The 21,275-nt window shown below is 43.5% G+C and overlaps 1 protein-coding gene across 4 annotated transcripts in view; it reads left to right on the forward strand.

The window, feature by feature from the left end:
• TIAM1 (T cell lymphoma invasion and metastasis 1) overlaps window positions 1–21,275 on the forward strand; it is a 369,616-nt gene that overhangs the window by 249,201 nt on the left and 99,140 nt on the right. For all 4 annotated transcript variants that reach the window (XM_030202124.1, XM_030202125.1, XM_030202126.1 and 1 more), the window contains exons 13-15: window positions 1,299–1,385; window positions 2,039–2,254; window positions 8,103–8,191. In XM_030202124.1, the coding sequence (XP_030057984.1) occupies window positions 1,299–1,385; window positions 2,039–2,254; window positions 8,103–8,191 (392 nt within the window). The remainder of the gene's footprint in view (window positions 1–1,298; window positions 1,386–2,038; window positions 2,255–8,102; window positions 8,192–21,275) is intronic.

Consider the following 21,275-nt stretch of genomic DNA (forward strand, 5'->3'; position numbering starts at 1 on the left):
CATCAAATTCCTGTTGCAGGGCAGGGGACCAACAGAGCCAACAGCCACACACCTCCTCTGTGTACCCCCCACTGCCCCACCCTACGTACTCTAGAGCAGGGTTGCCAGTTGGAAAATTTTTTTCCCACCCAAACAAGCCCAAAACCAGGCCAAAACCCGCCCAAAATCAAACCCCGCCCCTGACACCCCCGCCCCCACCGTCATCAACCCCGCCCCGCTGTCATCGGCCCCGCCTCTTCTGTCACAACCTCGCCTCCCCGTCATTGGCCCCGCCCAGAACGTCACTAACCCCGCCCACAACGCCACTAGCCCCGCCCCTGCGGCCCGAAAAAACTGCAAAAAAAAAAAACCGCCGAAAGACCCCAAAACAAGCCCAAAAAACTGCAACCCACCGCGGGCAAAAATTTCCCGCGGCAGGTCGCGGAAAACCGCCCAATTGGGCGGGAAAACCGCCCACCTGGCAACACTGCTCTAGAGGCCAGGACTCCAGTGATTAGAGGAAGAGGATGACATGCAGGAGCTGACCTATCAGAGCACAGATTGTAAGGACCTTCAGGCAGTGACAGGCAGCCTAGGAAACAAGAGGGAAGTACAAATATAAAAATAAATGGAGAGCGTGAACACAAAACTGTGGAGACAGAACACCTGTTTTTCAATAGAAAAATCCCAAAGTCTGTCACCCAGATAAATAAGTAGCAAGGAATAGGTTGTATGCAAACTGGCAATTAAATAAGTGATTCAGATGCATCTGTGGTTATCTTGTCTGTGACTCTGTGAAATTTAGAGATGCATAAAAACTGAATGCACAGCAGTAAATCATTGTGTCTCTATCCTCCAAAACAACAAGTATGTTTTTAAAAATGGGACAGGTTTGAATGTATTTGGATGCCTGTACGGTCATGCAATGCAGGAATTTTATAGAACTTTGCCCATTTGGAAGGTTTGGATGGAGGTCTGTATGTACATACTTCAAAAAGATGATTTGATGATGGTTTAATTTAAGATGGAGAATGTGCATAAATGCAACAAGAAGCAAGTGCAATGTGCACTAATTTTATGTTGCCATTTTCAAAATTTGATAATGGGCCATGTCTTAGTGAGTGTTCTACAAACACAATGAAGATCAACGTTTTAGATTTTGCACACAATTTTGACAAATAATTGCACAGTTTGAACTTCTGACAACAGATGCTAGGACATTTAAGACTGCTTTTATTTTCCAGTGCCTACAGAGTCTGGGCATAATGATATTTTAGCAGCATTAATGTTATTGGGGTTTTTTTTTGTTTTTTTTAAAGGCTTCTCGCTCTCATCAGTGGAAGAAGAAGGAATCCAGCGGTTATATGTGAATAATATAAAGGAAACGGGTCTGGCTTTTAAAAAAGGTAACAAACAATAAAATACAGCCATGTGAGTTTTTCACCTTCATACCTTCATAAATTTGCTGATGACACAAAGTTATTCAAAGTCGTTAACTCGCGACAGGATTGTGAAACGAATTATGCGTTGGGTGAAGAAAAATTTTCTCCTATTTGTTTTAAATTTTCTACACTGTAGTTTCATCACATACCTCCTAGTCCTAGTATTTTTGGGAAGCGTGAACAGACGTTGTCATCTCTTATATGTTTCAACATAACCAAAACTCTAGCCTAGCTTCATGACAAACACACAATTATTCCTAATATGTTAAATGTTATAATTAAGTATCTGTATCATATTTTTAATGTTTTTTCTTGAATGTAAGCCACATTGACCCTGGGCTTCTTGGGACAATATGGGATACAAATGTAATTTTTAGTTTTTTCCACTGCAATGCCCTTATTTCAACTTTTTCACTACGATCTTTGCTTTTCTCATTTGCCATTCTCTGCCGCCTCACTCCTCCTCTCTCCGTTCTTCCTCCTACATGTCCCTCCCACTGACTTCCTCCACTCTCCAGCTTTTCCTCACATCCTCTCCCCACTCTATCCATTACCTTTCATTTTTCCTTGCTGTATTCCTTGTATGCTAAGTGCTTCTTGTTACTTTTGATTTGCAGGCCTGAAAGTAGGCGATTTAGTTGTTGAGATTAATAGAAGAAGTCTCAGAGATCTGAATTCAGCTATTCTGAAAAATGCCCTTGCTCAGCCATCACTGTGTCTTACAGTGCGTACATGTCCTGATGTAGAGGAGGGTCAGAAACTAACACAACCTCCTCCACGTCGTACAGAAGCAGGGATTGGAACAAGTGACTGTACAGTTTACAGAGATCAAGGTATGAATGTCTTCTACAGAAATAAGTAATGTCAAATATTTGGCTGTAAGAACTGCTTAAGGAACATGGGGGTCTAGTAAATATGACCTTTGACTATAGTAGATTATATTTTAGCCTGATAGTACATACATTCTTTACTTAAAAAAAAAATGTTGGGGCAGTAAATGAATAACTTTGACCATTTAAGTTACTAAGGAGTGGAGTGGAGGAGTGGCCTAGTGATTAGAGCACCGGTCTTGCAATCCAGAGGTGGCTGGTTCAAATCCCACCGCTGCTGCTTGTGATCTTGAGCAAGTCGCTTAACCCTCCATTGCCCCTGGTACAAAATAAGTACCTGAATATATGTAAAGCACTTTCATAATATAATTCTGATTTTTATATTACACTTTATCCCAGGAGGTTCACAGTGGATTATAAAGTCAAAATAACATAGAATTAAAATACAATCAAGTTAATAAAATAAAATACAAAGTAAGCTAAAATCAAGTACAATCGTAACAAAAGTAAGTAGCTCTAAATTTAAATATAAGTACAAAATACACCTAACATAAGGGTCCTTTTATTAAACTGGTAGTTTGGGGATCAGCACAAGGGACTGTCCTCCTATGTTAACTTGTACAGCGCTGCGTAACCCTAGTAGCGCTTTAGAAATGTTAAATAGTAGTAGTAGTAGCACAAGCTTTGCACATGCTAAAAAAAATAAAATGTATTTTTTTAGTGCTGCGGGGCATGTCCGGGGGGGGGGGGGTGGAGATTTGGTGTGTACTGCGCTAATCAGTTAGCGCAGCTACATCACTGCGCGTTAACCAATTAGCACAGCTACATCGCCACGTGCTAACCGATTAGCATGTGACCACTTACCACCTAGAAAATAGGTGTCAGTATGTGTTCATGCGCTAATGGCCATGTGTTGGCCATTAATATAGAAAACAGGACCATTTTACCACCATGCTAAAAGTGGCCTCAACACGCGGGAAAGCCCCGCTTAGTAAAAGGGCCTCATAAAATTTTTTAAACTTACTTAAATACGATAAACAAATAAAATCATAAGTTATTTGAATCGAAACTTGTTTTTGGATAACAGTGGGATACAAGAATGCATGCATGCATAAATAAATAAATACATTTTTCCAAACTTTATAAACTCTGTAATTTGTTGCCAGAGGATATAGTAAAGGCAGTTAGCTTATGGGGGTTTAAAAAAGGTTTGGACCACTTCAAAAAGGAAAAGTCCGTAGACCATTATTAAAATGGAATTGGGGAAAATATTTCTGTGATAAGCATTTTGGGATCTTGCCAGGTATTTACCTGGATTGGCCACTGTTGGAAACAGGATGTTGGGCTTGATGGACCTTTGGTCTGTCCCAGTGTGGCAATACTTATGTACTTATACGTATATAAACAGAAGAGTTTTAAGGGAGCTTCAAAATGGGCATAAGAATTGCATTTTCTTACTTCGAGAGAGATCATTCTGTTCTAAGGCTGCTTGATTTGGGAAAAAAACCTTGCAAACATGCTTGTAGAATGCACATTCATAGCAGAAGGAAATGCTAATGAGAGCTGACTGGTCATTTGTAACAATCTGTGTTATGACCGGTAAAGGTCAATAAAGGCAGTATATAATCTGTTACCATACCATTCAATATCTTAAAAACCAAACGTAGCAATTTAAAAACCAAACATGGCAATTTACAAATTACTCATGCTTGTACAGGCACCCAATACCATATAAATAGTAGTGGAAAATCTCTATTATATTTAGGGCCGGTTGAAGGGACTGTGGCACCCTGAGCCAACGTTTGTTTGCATCAGCGCCCTCCCCCATCAGCACCCCCCACCCAACCTATAAACCAGTTCTCTTCCTCCACTCTCTCCCCTCCCCTGCCTACAGTCTTATCTTCCCCTCCCTCCACATACCCCTCTCTGGTTTTACCTTTACTCTCCTAGAGGGTGCCAACAGCGGCAGTGATCCATACCCGCTGTTTGTGTCTGGCGTGAAGTCTTCTCTCTAATGTGTTCCGCACTCGTCAGAGGGGTTGACATGGCTGAGGGAAGGCTCCGGGCCAGGCACAGGCAACTTGTATGGGTCACTGCCGTTGCTGATACCCTCTAGGAGTGTAAAAGTAGATCGGGGAGGGGAGGTGAATATAGAAGGGGAGATGCCAGACCATGGGCAGGCAGGCTGGTGAGGGAGGGAAGAGAGAGGGAGATTTGATGCCCTTTATCTCCAGCACCCTGAGCCAGTGCTCACTTGGTCCATAGGTTGAGCCAGCCTAATTATGTATGTGTTGCTTTTAATACAAGTTCAGTCTCTATATTCTGCAATACCTACAACTATTTGGGAGTAATTTTATATTGCTTTTCCCACATATAAATCCCATTTAACATGCTTTTATAAAATTGTGCAGCTGCATAAATACATAAAAATTAGGCATAGGGAAAGAGTCCACCTACTTTTATACTATGTACAGGTAGGTGTTTCTGGGGAAATAGTTTTTTGGCAGGGGGGTGGAGTCATGACATATGTACATACAGGGTGAGGCAAAAAAAAAAAAGTAACCCCCTAGAGTTTTTTTGCCATTTTCTCAGGAACCGCAAGCTGCTCGGGGGCCCTCCTTTATCCCACACCATTGGTCCTCTCTGAGGTTGTTCTCGGACTCCACTTTGCACCATTTTGTTCCTTACCACTTATGGGTGGTTACGTTACCCGTTCAGCCCACCCGATGACTCCAAAATCTATGAGCATAGAGAAAGATTGTGGTGGAGCACAGACAGCTGAGATGGTGGTGTCTCCTTCCCCTGCACATGGATATGACAGCCCTCATATCAGAACTTACAGAAGCAGTGGTGAAAACTCTTGACTTTTGCTTCACCCAATTATCAGAGCAAATTGCCGAACTAGTGCAACTTACCTCTGAGCTGACCCGGAGAATGGGAGAGCTGGAATGTTGAGTGTCCAACATGGAGGACATGGTGCAGGCCCACACTGCTGATGTGGTGTGCCTGGAGGCCCTTGTTGACTCCCAGCAAGAAAAAATTGATGGCCTCGAAAACTGGGCCCGACGGGAGAACCTACAGTTTTGTGGGGTTTCCAGAAAAACTTGCTGACTCCTCATTGCACTCGACTTTGGAGTCTTGGTTGCAGGTGCAGCTCCCCCAAGTGGGGGTCCTGATCCCACTTGACTTGACAGAGTGCACCGTGTGGGCCCTTTACATGTGGGGGACACTAGGCTGCGAGTGGTTGTTGCTATAATGCTCTCACACATGAATGGTCCTCGGACCAGCCTTCTCCCATCCAACCACAGTACCTTAAATCTTGTCTGACCCGCATCTCTGGCCTTACTGAGAGCTCTGGTCATTGGGAGCTGTAATGTAAATTTGTGCACCGATTGTACATCGCCCCCTACAGGGCTTTTCATGCAACCTGTCACCCTGACAACTTACATCCTAAGCGTTCAGCACGGGGAGAAGGGCACATCTGGGTCACATTTTGGTCCTGCTCACTGATCCACTCCTACTGGTCTCAGTTGGCAAGACATGTCTCTCAGTTTTGGAACGTTGGTTGGACCCCCCTCTTCTCAGTTGTTTGAGATTTTCTCTACCCAGAGTCTGTGCCCTGCAGGAATGCAAGCCTTTATGAGACAAAAGACTATTTTGTCTCGTTGGTTGTCTCCGGAGGCCCCCACTGTGCCACATTAGAGGTCCGCTATGATAATTGGACAGACTGGATGGACCGTACAGGTCTTTATCTGCCATCATTTACTATGTTACTATATATACTTCTTAGTGCTCTAGAGCATGAGTATTTTGGATCTTGCTACGGCACGTGGTGATCGTTTCTTGGGCCACTCTTGACACCGACAGCATGCAGCTACATTTTGAATGCTTGAATATACTGTGTTTTTGCCACCAGAGGGGATTGGGGTGGGTAGATTGGGTAGGGGAGGTGGGTGGTTTGTACCTGTGCTTCACAGTTTTTTCATTTCTTTATTTGTAACCTTAAGTGTTTTTGATATTTTATAAAAATGATTTTTAAAAAATGTTTGAGCTAAAACACAGTAAAATAACATCATTCAAACGAAACAATTAACAATGTGTCAGAATTTTGCAGTCACTGTGAATGCACAGTGTCCACCCCCAGCTTTAACACCGGCCTTCAGGGGAAGTTAACAGCCTTGTCGATCGGTCCCTGTGGCAGGCTGTCCCAGATCACCTGCAGCGCTTCCTTGAGTTTGGTGATTATTTGTAGCTTTGGGTGGAGCTTATGATGGGCCTCCAACATTGCTCCCCAGACAAAAGTCCACATCACTGTGATGACATTAACAGTAAGCTGGTACCCCATTTTTTTTCCAAATAATGGTAGTTTTACAGTGCAAACATTTTTTGAATGTGCAAAAATCGCTGAGCGGCCACGCTAAAAAAAATCCGTAACTTTGCCGTGTTTAAAGATAATCTCATTCCACTCAGCATTTAAATGTAGATAGTAACAAGAAATAAAGCTGTAAAATTTCACATTGAAATTCCAAGCAGTTGCTAAGAAAACAGCAACAAACTCTTTTGCTTCACCCTGTGTATTATAAAATACACAAGTATACACATGCACATCGGTCATGCACGCAGATTAACACCATCTTTGGCACAGGCATAAATTTAATAATGTGTATGAATTTGTGCATTCCTGGGGCTGGTTCTGGGTGTATGTTTTATCAAGGCACCTAGGTGCCTGTGATCCCTTTACAGACTTAAAATAGGGGTCTTCTTGGACTTTCAGTTGAGATGTCTTGTTAAAAAAAATTACCCTCCATGTAGCTTAATCACCGAGACCAGACGTTTACAACCTTTCTCAGAGCTAAGGCCCCCTCTTCAGCTTTAACATTTCACAGACCCCCCCCTCCACACACACGTTTCGCATTCATTTTCACATGTACTTATCTTGCCATATATGAAAAACAAATTTGTTTAATAACAAAATAATGATGATATGTGCATCAGAATCCTTCAGGAGCTGGTTAGCAGTTGAATGAGTGTGACTACTGAAGCCATGGTGGGGGTTGGCTTGAAAATGGTGGGGATGGAGGGCCATCAAGATAATGCTAGGACAGGACACGGGATTGAGACTGCTGAGACGAGAACCAGATATTTGAGGGTGGGTGGTGGGAGGTTGAATCACTAGAGAGGAATTGCTGGGGACAGGATGATGGATGAAGGAGAATGAGTGAGTTTGTCTCTCTCTCTTAACCATCCACCCTCTCATTTACTATTCTGTCAACTGTAGCCTATCTTTCTCCTGTCCCAAGCAATCCCTTTCTTTCTGGTGTTACAACCTCCCATCCTGTCCCCAGCTCAACAATCTTAACACTGTCTCAAATTACTTATCCTGCTGCTTCATTTTGGCCTGCAGGTTTAGTTCCCTGCCACTGCTGCCTCTTCTTTTGCTTTTTGGTTTCACAGAATGGAGACTCGCACTGCCTCGTTGGCATCAACCTGTGTAGTGGTTGCTGACACTGCTGCCATCTTCTTGCTTTTTCTTCCATTGGCCCATCTCACGATAAGCTTTGTGTTGGATAGTGAATCGCACAATAGAATGTCTCAAGTCTCACTTAAGCTCTCAGCAAAACATCAGTTGGGGTGGGGGGAAGCATGAATTGGTGGCCAGTATAATTTTGTACAGCATTTGTCTGGCATACCCCCTTGGGTGCATGGACCACCCGTTGAGGCTCTCTGCCCTAGATGAAAAGTCTGATCTTCTTTTGAGAACTCCACATTCATTTGTCTAAACCTAAGAACATTAATAGACCAGCTTTTTCTTTTCAACCTTTGTGACTGTGAACTTTCTTTGGGTCCTCAGTTTGCAGTGAGCAAGATGTGTGTATTGAGGCTGCTCCAGAGGAGATCCAGTTGCAGTTATTATGTGATGAAAATGATGAAATGAACAAGGTGAGATTTGTTACTTACAGGTTTATTTTCTGTTCTTTTGTTTAAAATGATGTTGCCTTAAAATTGTGCTTACAAATTCACATAGATTTTTTTTTTTTTGTAACAGTTTGATGATGATGGTATTTGTTCGGAAATGGGTGGGGGAGGGGGAGAATTTGATGCGGACAACTTTCTTCTAAATTTATTTATTAGGATTTATTTACTGCCTTTTTGAAGGAATTCACTCAGTCAGAGCCAGTCTTTCCTTGACTCTTGTCCCATGGACTTCCATCAACAACTATCCAGGGATTTTGTTAGTATTTTAAAAGTAGTATGGGGTACACCATCAATCAAGCTGATTGTCATCCTTGTCTTACTTGTCATCAGCCAATCAGCATTCACATCAGGGTTAGGCTCAAGCCTACCCCCTTCCATTGGAATAGGTATAACTCCACCCAAGTCGTTCTCACTGTCTATCCCCCTAATGCTCTTTCTGCTGGATCCACACCCCTACAATATGATCATAAATGGACTATCTAGCTCTCAATGAGATCACAAGAAATGGACACCAGTCACTTTTGATGACATCAAAACAGGTTCAATCCAAATTATTTCCTACTGGGTTATACAAGACTTAAAAGGGAGATTTTTCCCCCCTTTTCTTACAAACTAGTGAGCAAAAAGGAAGACAATCACCCCTTCCTCTCTTCCTAATAATTTAATTTAATTCAGCATTTTTATTCTGCTTTACTGGAAACCAGCTGAAGAGGGATTACAAACCACATAGACCAAAACATTATAATGCTGTTTACAACTAAAGCAAATTATCATTGATATAACCAATATCATCATATAATCGTAGTATAACAAGACCACCTCTATTTAACCAAGTATTGTTCAGAGAATTTGGAAGATGTACTAACCCAAATTGACAAGTTAAAGAGAGATAAATCACCTGGACCGGATGGTGATCTGTAACTGTTGTTAAAATTGTCCATAGTACCTGAAGACTGGAGGGTAGCCAATGTGATGCAGATTTTTAAAAAGGGTTCCAGGGGTGATCTGGGAAATTATAAACTGGTAAGCCTGACTTCAGTACGGGGCAAAATAGTGGAAACTATTATAAAGAAAAAATTACAGAACACATAGACAAATATGGTTAGCGTATCCTGAAATCTCATAGCTTTCACAGAAGGAATTTGCAAACAGATTTCATTTCTAGAGCACAAGGTTCTAATAGATCAATACAAAGATATCATATGTCTTAAGGAGGTGCTAATCCTTGTATTATTCTAAACATAAACAGTAGTAATTTAAATAAAATTTTGGCCTTTATTGGCAACCAGTGTAGCTATATTGAATAATGAGTGGCATGGTCAATCCATTGTCCACCCACAATCAACTTGGAGGCTACTTTTTGTAGCACCTGAAGTCTATGAATTTGTTTTCTGGTAGACCTAATAACACTAGGTTGCAATAATCACAGTGAGAAAGGACTAGTGCTTGTGTAACTAACCAATTATGATTGACTAGTAAAAAAAAAAGGCCCGTTTCTGACACAAATGAAATGGGCGCTAGTAAGGTTTTCCTCGGAGTGTGTATGTTTGAGAGAGTGTGTATGAAAGTGACTGTGTGAGAGAGAGAGCGAATGTGCGAGTGTATCTGTGAAAGAGAGAGTGTGTGTGTGAGCATAAGAGTGTGTGCCAGGGCCACCCCCTTCCTCCCAGTTCCAGGGTCGTCCCCCCTCCCTCCCGCCCTCTGAGTTCCAGGGTCGTCCTCTCCCTGCCTCCGAGTTCCAGGGTCGTCCCCTCCCTGCCTCCCTCCGAGTTTCAGGGTCCCCTCCCTCCTCTGCATTATGCTTTCTTTCCTGCATTCATCCATATGCAGGCAACGTCCTCTGTGCCCTGCCCCCTCCATCCATCCATGTGCAGCATCTCTCCCCTGCTCCTCCACCTCCCTCCGAGTTCCAGGCCCCCCTCCCTCCCTCTCCGAGTTCCAGTGTCCCCCTCCCTCCCTCCCATTTCCAGGGTCCCACTGCCCTCTGTCCCTCCCTCCCATTTCCAGGGTCTTATGGAACTGGGAGAGAGGGGGGACAGAGAACGTTGGAGGAGTGACGTCAGCAGGTGGTTACAATCCCAGTGACACACGTTGGAGGAGAACGTTGGAGGAATGATGTCAGCAGGTGGTTACGATCCCAGTGAGACACATTGGAATGTTGGAGGAGCAAATTATTATATTAGATTGTAGCAGAATTTTGATATCACGAATTAACTGTAAGTTAGCTAGCATCTTCTGCACAATCATATCTACATCAGAATCCACCATAATCCTGAAGAGTTTTATCCTGTCTCAGAGTGGCACCTTATTTCTATCCAACAGTGGGCAGCTAGGTGGTTCAGGACAGTGTTTTTCTTTGTCTAGAGTAGACTTAGTTCAGTCAATAAGAAAACAATAGTGTATTTACTTTGATATCCAGACAGAGAAGAATCAAGTAGATTATAATCTTCTAAATACTGATAAAACTGTTCTGCAACAGTGGTTTCAATTACTTTAGTCAAAGATAGGTATATTCACAACTGGTCTACAGTTGTTAACAAAGCTTTATCAAGTTTCTTCCCTTTAAGTAACAGAGTTAAAATAATGTCTCATCATTTTTGGGAAGCAGCCCTCATTTTAAAGTTAGAGTCACCAAATAAGTTACTGAGATATGATGACTCAGGTATAAATTTAAATAGACTCACTGGGCAAGGATCAACCTGGTAATTTCTCATTGCAAGTCTAGAAATTAATTTTTTAATGTTATTTGTCAAAACTGAAGAAAAGGTTTCCCACACGATCTACCATACCTACTTCTAAATTGTGGCTCTGATGGATGTTTTCAGTGAAGGTATGTATTCCTATTAACTAGTCTGCTCATCATGGCTCCCGAGTCAGGTTTAGTAAGATCAAAGAATACTCTGAAACTTTAAACATCTGTTAACTGGTTGGGGGGGGGGAGGTATTTAGAAAACTTATAGTATGAGAGTTTGTTTTTTAGGCTGCTAAAAAGCATAGTAAAACAGTGAGCAGAAATGGGTGACAGAGGGATTCTTTTCTCTCCTTACAATCTGCTCTTGTCACAGAGCAGTGACAGGAAGAAATACTTCTCCCTCTCTTCCTAGTAGGATGCCTTCAGTGAAGATTTGTATTCCCTATCAACTAATTTGTCTGATCATCATAGTTTGAGTCAGGTTTGTACCAATACAAGCATCCTTCTAACTCATGTGAGATCTTTCCTGTTGTTATGGTGACAGTGAGCCATATAATCTAGTAAGGGGATAAGCCCAGGGTTGCCAGGTGGAAAATTTTTTTCCAGCCCGATCGAGCCCAAAAAACAGCCCAAAACCCGCCCAAACACAAACCCCGCCCCTGACACCCCCACCCCCGCGTCATCACGCCCGCCCCCGCCGTCATCAACCCCGGCCCCGCCTTCCACGTCACCGGCCCCGCCTCCCCGTCATCGGCCCCGCCTCCCCGTCATCGGCCCCGCCTCCCACGTCATCGGCCCCGCCTCCCACGTCATCGGCCCCGCCTCCCACGTCATCGGCCCCGCCTCCCCGTCATCGGCCCCGCCTCCTACGTCATCGGCCCCGCCTCCCACGTCACTAACCCCGCCCAAAACGTCATTAACCCCACCCAAAAACGTCACTAACCCCGCCCCCCCGCGGCCGAAAAAACCGCACTGAAGGCCAAAAACAGCCCAAAAAACCGCAACCCGCCGCGGGCAAAAATTTCCCGCGGCGGGTCGCGGAAAACCGCCCAATTGGGCGGTAAAACCGCCCACCTGGCAACACTGGATAAGCCTGGACATGGCCATCCTGCCTGACAGCTTCTCTGTTGTCATGGTAACTACAAATCATGTGACTATAGCAGTGAGATAAGCCTGATATTTTCTGTCAGCCATTATATATCTGACTTTATAAATCTGTTAACTGGTGGGGGATACTTACAAGGCACATACTAGCCATTCATGACGGCTTGTTAAAGAGCATTTACTATGACCCAAAAACAATAGGGAACTTTTGAGGCAATAAATCCTCTTTTTCAGGCTGCTAAAAAAAACATAATGAAACAGAGATGTAAACTGAATGGGTTACAGACCAAGATACTTTACACAGGCTTTCCAGGATCTATTTTAATAGAAATAAAACAATAATGTTAGATGTGGACGCACAATATCAAGCTGATTTAGTTGATATGTCTTGTATTGCCTTGTCTTCTTATAACAACGGCTAAAAATACATCTTAATGGTGGTAGATCACCTGTCAAAATATGCATGGTTCATGAGTTTAAAAACAAAGATTGGACACAAAAAGACCAAATTCTTTGAAAAAAAAAAAATCTTTAATCTAGGTCATTCACCTGAAAGAGTACATATAGGCAAGGATAAAAAAAAATCGACTATAATAAAACGCACCCTCAACGTTCTGAGGACACTGACGTCACTGCAGGCACTCAGACACCGGTTCGTAAGTTCATGGTGGTGAAGCCAGAACACTCACCATGTCTCCATGCACCGCCCTCGCGTCACACGTGATGACATCGAGGGCGGGACAAGTACACAAACACGCACATGAAAGAAAGGGGAGGAATAGGGAAACACGCTACTCCTCCCCGTCCAACGAATTGCTGCTGCCGAGGACGTACCCATCACCCCGCCCCTTTCACGCCATCGCCACGCCCCGGTCGCCCCCTCTTCACCCCATCACCTTCCCGCCCCCCTGTCACCTCCCCTCCCCGTACGCTACTATCCTTGGTGGTCTAGATGCACCTGTTCGCTCGGGGGCAGGAAAGAAACAGCCCCCGCTTTCCTGCCCGGAGCGCTGCTGCTAGCTGCCCTGCTACATCCTGTGTGAGTCCGGCTCTCAGCGTTTCAAAATGGCCACCGAGAGTTGAAGCAGCCTTGCGAGACTTCAACTCTCGATGGCCAGCATGATCACAAAAAGTTACCAGACAACAAAGGTAGAAAAGATCATTTTATTTTCATTATAGTGTTTGGAATATGTCCACTTTGAGAATCAGGTACTCAACATTAAAAGTTTATATTTATTTATTTACTTATTTATGGCATTTTATCCCACATTAAACATGAATTAGGGTGTTTTGTGGCTCTACATGAGAATTGTGATGATATGATCCCTTATTTCATATTGGTATATTGGTGTATTAGGTTCTGCCCAGTGTAATATTTATGGTACAGTAAGGTTCTGAGTGTGTTTTTGCACAGTTGTGCATAGTGTTTTGCAGTTGAGCAATTGTGCTTAGAATATGCTTTGAGCAACCACTTTATTCTTTGACATATGATAAATATCTAATATCTATCTAAATTTAATAAAAGGTATTAATTGTGATTATTTTATTTTATTTTTTTCTGTGTGTTATCAGACAATTATGGATATAAGCTCCGCCCTTGGCTCCACCCCTAACCCCGCCCCCTTTAGCCTCCCCAAACAGTTGGGCCACCGACTGCCTATGGCGATACCTGATCGGAAGCCAGTGAAGTGACTTGAGGAGAGGGGTGATATGAGCATATCGGTTCTGGCGGAAAATAAGACGCGCAGCAGAGTTCTGAACGGATTGAAGGGGGGATAGATGGTTAAGTGGGAGGCCAGTGAGGAGTAGGTTGCAGTAGTCAAGGTGAGAGGTAATGAGAGAGTGGATGAGAGTTCGGGTGGTGTGCTCAGAGAGGAAAGGGCGAATTTTGCTGATGTTATAGAGAAAGAAGCGACAGGTCTTGGCTGTCTGCTGGATATACGCAGAGGAGAGGGAGGAGTCGAAGATGACTCCGAGGTTGCGGGTAGATGAGACAGGGAGGATGAGGGTGTTATCTACTGAAATAGAAAGTGGGGGAGAGGAGAAGTGGGTTTGGGTGGAAAGACAATAAGCTCAGTCTTGGCCATGTTCAGTTTCAGGTGGTGGTTGGACATCCAGGCAGCAATGTCGGATATGCAGGCCGATACTTTGGCCTGGGTTTCAGCAGTGATGTCAGGTGTGGAGAGATAAAGCTGGGTGTCATCAGCATAGAGATGATACTGGAAACCATGAGATGAGATCAGAGAGCCCAGGGACGAGGTATAGATTGAAAAAAAGAAAGGGTATAGGTACACGTTTCTTGTTTTTGCATATCAGCACTCATACAACACAGAGGAAACATATTTTATCAGCCATTTGTATGGATAATACTAGGAAAAAGAGCTTTCGTGGTGGGTATATTTTACCTTTTATAAAATGAAAGTCATTTGTGGAGGTTCAAATTTTTCATAAATGATTTCTAGATGACCTTTCAGATATTCATTTGATTTATTGACAAAAAGATAGAAACTGGTAAAATTATAGTGGTGTACTTTTTCCCAGGTTTGGTTTTGTAGTACAGACACAGTACTTTTTCTCCCCAGCTGACCCCTCCCCCCCCCCTATAAAAAGGGCATCTCATGTAATCAGAGGTTGCAGTAATGCACGGCTAGTCAGAAAGTCTGCACAGCCCCTGACATTTTCTTTTACCACCCTCCCATTTGTAAGAACATAAGAATAGCCATATTGGGTCAGATCAATGGTCCATCTAACCCAGTATCTTATTTCCAACAGTGGCCAATCCAGGTCACAAGTACCTGGCAGAAACCCAATTAGTAGCAACATTCCATGCCAGGGGCGTATCTGAAATGTGGCGGTAGGGGGGGCCAGGGCTAGAGTGTGGGGGCACATTATAGGCCCCCCCCCCGCCGCCGCCCTCCCCCGACCACCACTGCCAGTGCCGACCCCCCCCCCCCCCACACACACACACACACACCTTTGCTGGTGGGGGACCCCAACCCCCGCCAGCCAAAGTCCACTTCCGACGTCAGACTCCGAAAGAAGCAGCTTTGAACAGCTCGGACTCCGGAGGATGAAAAATAACTTTAAAAGACCTCGACTCGGCTGGCGGGGGTTGGGGTCCCTCGCCAGCCGAAGGAATATTTTTAAAGGCAGTGGCAGGAGGAAGCGGACCTCGGCTGGCGGGGGTTGGGGTCCCCCGCCAGCAAAGGTAGGTGACGGCGGTAGGGGGGTCCAGGGCAAAATCTGCGGGGGCCCAGGCCCCCGTGGCCCAACGCAGATACGCCCCTGTTCCATGCTAGTGATCCCAGGGTAAGCAGTGGCTTCCCCCATGTCTTTCTCAATAGCAGACTATTGACTTTTCCTCTGGGAACCCAGATACACTAACTGCTGTTGTCACATCCTCTGGCAATGAGTGCCTGAGCTTAACTATTCTCTGAGTGAAAAAAACTATTTCCTTCTATTTGTTTTAAAAGTATTTCCAAATAGTTTCATTGATTATCCCCTGGTCTTAGTACTTTTTGAAAGAGTGAAAAATCGATTCACTTTTACCCATTCTACACCACTCAGGATTTTGTAAACCTCGATCATATCCCACCTAAGCTGTCTCTTTTCCAAGCTGTAGAGCCCTAACCTCTTTTGCCATTCCTAATATGAGAAGAGTTCCATCCCCTTTATCATTTTGGTCGTCTTCTTTGAACCTTTTCTAATTCTTCTATAACTTTTTTTGAGATATGGAAACCAGTACTGAATGTAGTACTCAAAGGTGAGTTTGTACCATGGAGCAATACATAGGCATTATAATAAACTAGGTCTTATTTATCATCTCTTTCCTAATAATTCCTTGCATCCTGTTTGCTTTTATGGCCGCTGCCGCACACTGGGCAGAAGATTTCAGCGTATTGTCTACAATGACACGTAGATCTATTTCTTGGGTGCTGACTCCTAGTGTAGACCCTAGCATCAGGTAACTGATTCAGATTATTCTTCCCAATGTTCATCACTTGCATTTGTCCATATTAAATTTCATCTGCCATTTGGATGCCAAGTCTTTCAATTTCCTAAGGTCTTCCTACAATTTTTCAGAATCTGCATGTGTTTTGACAGCCTTGAATAGTTTTGAGTCATCTGCAACTTTAATCACCTCACTTGTTGTTCTGATTTTCCAGATAATTTATAAATATGTTAAATAGCACCAGTCCCAGTACAGATATCTGCAGCACTCCACTATTTACCTTCCTCCATTGAGAAAAATGGCTATTTCACCCTCTCCTGTAATTTTCTCAAGAGTTTCTCATGAGGAACTTTGTCAAAAGCTGTCTGAAAATCTAGATTCACTGCATCAACCAGCTCACCTTAAACCAAATGTTTATTCATACCTTCAAAGAAATGAAGCAAATTGGTGAGGCAAGACTGCCCTTAGCTGAACTCATGCTGACTCTGTCCCTTTAAACTATGTGTTTCGTAATTTTATTCTTTATAATAGCTTCCACTGTTTTACCCGGCACTGAAATCAGGCTTACCAGTTTGTGATTTCCTGGATCACTCCTGTAACCCTTCTTAAAATTTGGTGTTGCATTGGCCACCCTCCAATTGTCAGGTACTATGGAAGATTTACAGGTTACAGATCACTAACAGCAGATCAGAAATTTCACGTTTGAGTTCTTTCAGTACCCTGGGGTGTATATCATCTGGTCCAGGTGAATTATTACTCTCTAACTTGTTGATTTGGCTCAGTATGTCTTCCAGGTTGATCACGATTTCTTTCAGTTACTCTTGGAAACCATTTCTGGTACAGGTAGACCTCTTACATCTTCTTCCGTACAGACTGATGCAAAGAACTCATTCAGTCTCTCTCCTATGGCCATGTCCTTCCTGAGTGCCCCTTTCGCTTCTTGGGGATCTAATGGTACCATGTATTCCCTCGCAGGCTTTCTGCTTCTGGTGTACCTGAAAAAAAGTTATTGCTATGAGTTTTTACCTCTGTGACAAGTTTTTCTTCATATTCCTTTTTTAGCATTCTTTGTTAGTGCTTTGTATCTTGCTTGCCAGTTTTTATGTTGCTTCTTATTTTCTTCATTTGTGTCTGTTATGTAACGCCTAAGCGCTATCCCTCACCTGAGGCAAACCCTGCGCCACCTATAGGGTCTGTCTCAGCACTGTCCAGGCTCACTCGCACCTGCACATCTGCTCCTACACTGACATACCCTCCTCCAACCGCACTGGGTCCTGCTTGCCTCTTGGCGAATCTCTCACCCACAAGTTATTCCCACAGTTGTTTCTGAGGACACTGGGGCCACGATCTCAGAGGTCCCACAGACCAAGAACACAAACCACCAGGATTCTTAGTCCAAGATAACAAAGATGATAAATTAATAGGTTTCTTACCAGAAAAAGTAGAACAGTGAATGGTAAAAGTTGTAAACAGTAGACAGCAACAGGTAAATTAATAAGAATCAACATTAAAACTAAATAAACACTTTATTACTACCTAAGTAGTACCTGGGGAGTTCAGGAAAAAATAACTGCTCACAGGATTTGAACAGGGTCTCAGTGCAGAGGTCTTTGTTCTCCACACTCCCACTCTGAGACTGGGGAATTCAATCAGGACCCAGAACATTAATACTGAGGGTATTTGGCCAATGGCATTGCAAGTTACTTTCCCTCAGGGGTTTCCTCTTTCTTTGGGGAAAGGTAAGCTGAAAGGAACACAGACCCTGCTACAGCTGTAAAGCAGAGGACAGACACCATCTGCTGGCCAAACAAGGGAAATGCATTGAAGGAGAAATTTTCATAACTACAGTAATACAAATCACAAGCATGAAAATCCCCTGTTCTGCCACAGGATCCTTTTTCCATTCTTCTGGCTCTAATAGCCTCTTTCACGTCACCTTTTAACCATGCTAGCTATCATTTGCTGTTCTTTCCACCTTTGTTAGTACATGGAATACATCTGATATGGGCTTCCACAATGGTATTTTTAAACAACATCCATGCCTGATTTAAAGTCCTAACCTCTGCAGCCGATCTTTTTAGCTGCTTTTTAACCTTTTTCCTCATTTTTTTGTAGTCGCCCTTTCGAAAATTAAATGCCACTATAGTAGATTTCCTTCGTGACTTTCCAAATATCAACTCAAATTTGTTCATGTTATGATCACGGTTTCCCAGTGGACCAAACACTGTTACCTGCCCTGCATTCCATTAAGAACTAGTTCTAAAATTCATTTCACTATTTATATACCGCTTAGACCTAAGCAGTTTACAGTTTCATTTTACAGGTACTATGTCTGTCCCTAGTGGGCTCACAATCTGAGTAGTACATTGTACTACTGTTGTACCTGGAACAATGGAGGGTTAAGTGATTTGCCCAGGGTCACATGGAGCTGCAGAAGGAATTGCTCCCAGAAACAGTCATTTATTATGTCTAGGAATTGTACCTCCATAGCCCTCCCTGATGTAACATTTATCCATCAATATTAGGGTAATTGAAATCACCCATTATTATACTGTTGCCCATTTTGCCAGCTTTCCTAATTTCTGTTCATTCTGTCCTGGGGGATGGTACTAATGCTCTATCCGTATATTCCTGCCCTTCACACATGGAATTTCTACATAAGTACATAAGTGTTGCCATACTGGGACAGACCGAAGGTCCATCAAGCCCAGTATCCACATAGAATGTTTGTTTTGTTTGACTCAATTCCTGTTTTAAAGTATAACACATCCCTCCCCTTCCAATTTGATCCACTCATCATTGTGATAAAATTTGTACCTTGATAACACAGTGTCCCATTGATCGTCCTCCTTCCTCCGGGTCTCTGAGATGCCTATTTTATCTACCTCTTCATTTAGTGCTATATACTCTTAACTCTCCCGTCTTATTTTTAGGCATCTAGCATTTGTATACAGACACTTCAAATTGTGTTTTTTCCTTGCATCTATAAGCTGCTTAGCAGTTGACAGGGATAATTTGCATCCTTTACTCTGTTCTCCCCTTAAACACTCTTGGCTTTCTTTCACCATTATTGAAACTTGTCTGTTGAGATTCCCTATGTGTCCTGTTTCAATAGTAAACAAAAACAGTGGGGATGATAAAAGGCAACAAAAGTCTTTATTGCAAATCTTCACTAGACTCAAGTGAAGATTTGTAATAGACTTTTTTGCCTTTTGTCGTTCCCACAGTTTGTTTGTGTTTGTCTTTGCCTTGGATTTCTTGTGGAGCTCTTTGCATCTGTGTTTTTGGGGTTTTTTTTCTGTTTCAATAGTATCCTTCACAGGATACTATTGATACTTCAGGATACTTACACCGAACCATGCACTCCTGGGCTACTGTCTTTCCCCTCCATTTTAGTTTAAAAGCTGCTCTATCTGCTTTTTAACTATTTGCCAGTAGCTTGGTTCCATCCAGGTTAAGGTAGAGTCTGTCCTTTCGGAACAGGCTCCCCCTTTCCCAGAATGTTGCCCAGTTCCTAACAAATCTAAATCCCTCATTCCTGTACCATCGTCTCAACTACACATTGAGAATTCAGAGCGGTGCCTGCCTCTTGGGTCCTGCGCGTGGAATGGGGAGCATTTCTAAAAATTCTACCTCAGAGGATCTGGATTTCAGCTTTCTACCTTCGCACCAGGCAGGCAAGTGACTACTAGAAGGGGAATTTTCGAAAGAAACGTCCAAGTTGCGATTTGGACGTCCTTGTAAAAAGACGAAATCCAGGGGCGGGGAAACCCGTATTTTCGGAAAAAAAGATGGACGTCCATCTTTCGTTTCGAAAATACCATCAGAGACATCCAAATCCTTAAATTTGGACATCCCTAGATTTGGGCGTCCCTAGACATGGATGTTTCTGACTTCTGGCAATTTTCGAAACCAAAGACGTCCATGTCAAAAACATCCAAATGCAAATCATTTGAATGTGGGAGGAGCCAGCTTTTGTAGTGCATTGGTCTCCCTGACATGCCAGGACACCAACCGAGCACCCTAGGGGGCACTGCAGTGGACTTCATAAAATGCTCCCAGGAACATAGCTCCCTTACCTTGTGTGCTGAGCCCCCAAAACCCACCACCCACAAATGTACACCACTATCATAGCCATAATGGGTGAAGGGGGGCACCTATATATGGGTACAGTGGGTTTGTGGTGGAGAGCTCGCTGTTTCCTCCACAAATGTAACAGGTAGGGGCGTATGGGCCTGGGTCTGCCTGTCTGAAGTGTACTGCAGTACCCACTAAAACTGCTCCTGGGACCTGCATGCGTTGTCATGGACCTGAGTATGACATCTGAGACTGGCACAACATATTTCTAAAGATGTTTTTTGAGGGTGGGAGGGGGTTAGTGACCACTGGGGGAGTAATGGGAGGTCATCACCGATTCCCTCCAGTGGTCATCTGGTCATTTCAGGCACCTTTTTGTGCCTTATTCGTAATAAAAACACATCCGGCTGAAAACGTCCAAGTGTTCATCAGGGACATCCCTGTTTTTTTCAATTATATGTCAAAGACGTCCAAGTGTTAGGCATGCCCAAGGCCTGCCTTCACTAGCCCTCCGACACTTCCCCTTGAAATTTGGACATCCTTGCGACGGACTGCAGTTGGGGATGTCCAAAATCGGCTTTTGATTATACCGATTTGGATGTCCTTCTCTTTCGAAAATGAGCCCATAGGTGATCCTCACATCCACCATCCACTCAACTTGAATCACCAACTACAGCAGCTATTCTGGTCCTTCCTTCCTGGGCAGAAGCCCTTAGAGACACATCCTTGGTGCGAGAGGATACTGGCCTGGTGGGCAGGTCCTGGTTACAGAATTATTTCCTATTTCACCGGGGTGATGCTCTCCTTTTAGGAGACCTCCCTCCTCCAAGGCGGCACAAAGGTTGCCAGACTGGAGGTGGGACTTCTCTACAATGTCCCTGTAGGTCTCCCCTATGTACCTCTCTGTTTCCCTCAATTTCTCCAAGTCTAGCCTCAAGAGAATGGATTCGTTCTCTGAGAGCTAGGAGCTCTTTGCATCGAGCACACACATATAACCTCTCGCCAACTGGGAGATAATCGTATATGTGACACTCAATGCAAAAGATTGGCTAGCACTCCTCTTACTGCTGTCTGCATCTTAGTATTATTGAGTTGTTTAATTAAAACTTGTTAAGGTATTAGGGACATTAGACTTGAGCCTTAAGATTATATGGTATATTGTTTACTTTATTTAGTGTTTGCTTCTTAGCAAGTACATAAGTATTGCCACACTGGGACAGACC

This window comes from Microcaecilia unicolor, chromosome 4, assembly GCF_901765095.1.
Source record: "Microcaecilia unicolor chromosome 4, aMicUni1.1, whole genome shotgun sequence".
Classification (NCBI taxonomy): domain Eukaryota; kingdom Metazoa; phylum Chordata; class Amphibia; order Gymnophiona; family Siphonopidae; genus Microcaecilia; species Microcaecilia unicolor.